The sequence below is a fragment of the Bactrocera dorsalis genome, chromosome 2, assembly GCF_023373825.1.
Source record: "Bactrocera dorsalis isolate Fly_Bdor chromosome 2, ASM2337382v1, whole genome shotgun sequence".
Lineage (NCBI taxonomy): Eukaryota > Metazoa > Arthropoda > Insecta > Diptera > Tephritidae > Bactrocera > Bactrocera dorsalis.
In genome coordinates this window covers 23,989,291-23,993,049 of record NC_064304.1, presented here as the reverse complement: position 1 = coordinate 23,993,049, position 3,759 = coordinate 23,989,291, and the positions used below count along the sequence as shown (strand labels likewise).

Below are 3,759 nucleotides of genomic sequence, written 5' to 3'. Positions count from 1 at the left end.
TTGTATGGGTTACCCGTGTATTGACTTACACGCCATGTAAAGTGTTACCGTCCTTGCCTTGTAATATACTCACACTAGAGTAACTGTAAATACTGTCGACGTTTTCAGAGTGGAGGGTTGGAATGAAACGACAAGGTCATAACGATGTGGCTGTCGATATACTCAGAGGTTTTCAATGTAAGTTACAACACTTTTTTGGCATGTAATGTGCCATAGTGGCCTATGGGACCACTGTCATTTTTCTAAGGAACTTATATTCTACTACACTACTTTTTTATTATACTCCAAGTGTATAAATATTTAATTAAGCCATGTAATAACTGTGTAAATTATTCTAAATTTTTACAAAGTGCAATACAAAATATATTAAACATAAATTGACAAAATGCAGTTGAACTTGAGTATAAATGGTTAGCAACTTGGGACTGATTACAGTAGTAAAGACTGAACTCGCGTGAACACAACAAATTTTGACGCTATGTGGGGAGCTTGGCAGAAAACGGTTTTGTTAACTATTTTCGAAATGCTTTGTTCGAAATCAGTGAAAACTGCAGATGTTTTGGACGCTATTCCGGAAGTACAATTATACCATAATTTTCTAGCGAAAATATATGCCGAAGAGAAGTTTGAAAGCTGTTTGATTTACGGAGAAGTACGAAGTAGTGAAACATTGGCATTGCTGTTACGCATCACCGTCGAAGACTTCAAACAACCCATCATTTTTCAAAGCAAGCATTCCTCCTATCAAATTGCAAATATCTTCAATAGAAATATACTCGTCATAGCACAGCTAGAGAGCTTTGATGTGGAACTGCTCGTGGTTTCTGACATACTCGAACTCGTGCGACAGATGCGTATAATTCTCATCGACGTCGAGGTCGGCACTAAGTCAAATACTGAGCAATATTTAAGACAAATTTTCCGATTATGCGAAGCAGAAAAAATGCTTAATGTTGTTGCAATTTTTGCGGATTTTCCACACACGAAAGTATTTTACAGTTACACAATTTTTCCCACATTTGAATTGGAGGAAAAGTCACTTAGTGTCGGTGGTGTAGAGGTGTTTCCACAACGTTTGAAGAATCTGCATGGTTATGGCATACGCACAATTCCCGATCAAATCTTTCCATTCTCATTTGCTTACGAGCTGGATGGACATATACAAGTAGCCGGATATTTACAAAAGCTCCTCGAGGCTTTTGCGAAAAGTGTTAATGGTTCGTTGGCCTATCCCAAGCCTTTAGTCTTAGATAACATGTACTTTCCAGCCTCTCTACTCAATATGACACGCAGCAATGAAATTGATATACCAATGGCTCGCATGTATTTACAAGTTTCGAGAACGTTCCGTACAGCCTCCAAACCTTTCAGTATTAGCGGACTTTGTGTCATTGCACCAATTCAGTGGTACTACACCTTCCAGGATTTCTATAACATGTATTCAATTCGAATATATATTGCTTTAACTTCGATTGGCGTTCTAACTATATACACTTTGTTTTATTGGTGTAGTCGTCTGCAATGTCTACGTGCTGGAAGACCTTGTTATCAGAATTTATTTCTAGCGATTACTGAACCGAGCGCTATGGCGCTATACGTTGGAACAGCTCAACCCACACACCTGAATCGTTTATGGACCTTATGCATATTGATTTTCTTATCCATGGTATGGACTCTATGCGTTCACACACAATTCTCGGCAAATCTCAATACCTTCATTACTGAGCCGACAATGATGCCGAATCCAAGCCAATGGGAGGACTTGAGTAAAAATGGGCACAAAATATTAATCAGCGCTTACAACTATCAATACATTGCTCAATGGTGTGGTGAATTGTGCGAAAATTTAGAAAAATATTTGGTTTTGGTAGAGACACAAGAGCAATCTCGTCGGGAAATGCAAAAATTGAATACTAGCTATGCTTATCTTGTGGATCTATTTACATGGCAGTTTATGCAGTTGAGAATGAGACCACTCAAGAAGCCCATATTTCGTCTAACCGATATGTGTGTTCGCAAGGAAATCGTCTACTGTCTGCCATTGCAGCCGAACTCGATTTTCAAGGACGCTTTAAATTTGTTTCTTACAAGAGTCGTCGATCATGGTTTAAGACAATTTTGGATTGACGCTGCGTATTTAGAAGCGATTAGCTCGGGTAAAATGCATAACATAACATATACCGACACAGAGCTGCGACCGCTCGATATGGAGTACATGTCGTTCGCTTGGTCCTTGTTCGGTTATGCTTGGACTTTAGCTATATTTATATTCGCATGTGAGGTGCTTGTTGGATGGAGGCAACAATTGATGTAGTAAGTATTAAAGCAAATAATCATAAATATATTTGTTTTTATAGTCAAAAAGGCAAATTTATATTATTTTCGTTAAAATATTCATTTATATTTAGACTATTTGTTTTCTAAACAATTCATTGCTTTGGATAAAACTTGTCTACTTTTGATAAGACCTTATGTCATGGTCGTCGATTGGGGGATTGGGTTCGCCATATGCAAATGTACCATTATCACTGCCGTTCAGTAGACTCGATAACTACAGTATGCTCTGAACATCAGCCACTGGATCACCACTTTGAGTCCTACAAGAGTACATATGCTTCGGTCGTGTAACCTTCCGTTAGTCGGCAAATCTTTTCGTAGAATTTTCTAGCGATACCCCTGCCGGTCAGCTTTCTGAGCTCATCATACTGACGTATTTCAGTCTCTTTCTTTGTTTGTCTGTATATATATGCATCTCGCTTCCCTCTTCAACTCTCAGTATCTACATATTCCACCCCGCTCATGTGGTCGATCCGAACATTTTGAGACTATATCTCCACTGCGACACGACAGTCCTCAACGAGTTGATGTTAGCTCGCCGGAGCGTGTGCGCATCAAGGACACTGGAGACCTGTCTTTCCCCTATCACAACATTTTCGATCTGGCTTTGAATTGTTAAGATCCGGAGACAACCAAGTAGCTTGAAGAATTTTCTTGTGCTGGAATCTAGGACTGCTGGCAACCCTATATCGGTCCCCTGCGAATTCGATCAGCCTCAACCCATTTGTTAAGGTTTCGCCAAGGAGGCTGAATTTTCCGATTGTTGTACAAAGGAAGCTTTGGCGTTGGCACAGGCAGTCGTCATAAGCACGCTTCAACCGCTCATAAAAGGCATTTATGTTGAAAAATTTTACTCTGATTGTGGCTAGATGCTCATCCACCGCTGTGAATGTCAGGACTCGACGAATGAGTCAGTGGGCTTGTCGCGTCCATCACATTTCTTTGACGACGGTGATGTCAGCCTTTACTTTTACGAGGACACCAATCAGTTTTCCGACACCTTCCCATTTTCGGGACCGGACATTCCAGATGCATGCCCTTAATCATCAAAAGTGGTGTCTTTCATCCGAGACTTGGACTTCAGCGCACCATTAAACAGAATACGTCCGAGTGGCTTTTAGCCGTGGCCCCAGACTCCACACGGGTTACTCACTTTTCCAAGATGCGCGGCGGGGAGGCAAGAGTAGAAATTCGGTATGGCCTTACGACTATAACTGCTTACCCAAAAGCATGACTTTAGCCCATTACACCCCAATAAAAGACTCAAAGCTGGTAAAAATTTGTTTATAAACGAGTTCGTAGAACGAAAGAACTACGAACCAAGGAATGTATTATATTTGCGTGGTATATTTCGTTAATTGAACTTAATTAGTTTGCCTCCAAGGTAGCAATATGCATCAGTTCTAAAAGAAAGCTTTGAAA

At 40.3% G+C, this 3,759-nt stretch overlaps 1 protein-coding gene across 1 annotated transcript; it reads left to right on the top strand.

Annotated features, from left to right (window-relative positions):
- Positions 1-523: 523 nt before the first annotated feature.
- LOC125776570 (uncharacterized) lies at positions 524-2,314 on the top strand. The gene has a single exon (XM_049449497.1). It carries the CDS (start codon positions 524-526, stop codon positions 2,312-2,314), a length of 1,791 nt encoding a protein of 596 aa, XP_049305454.1.
- Positions 2,315-3,759: the final 1,445 nt, after the last annotated feature.

Excerpts from the sequence above, each read along its gene's own strand:
- LOC125776570 (XM_049449497.1), top strand. The coding sequence starts at position 524 with ATGCTTTGTTCGAAATCAGTGAAAACTGCAGATGTTTTGGACGCTATT.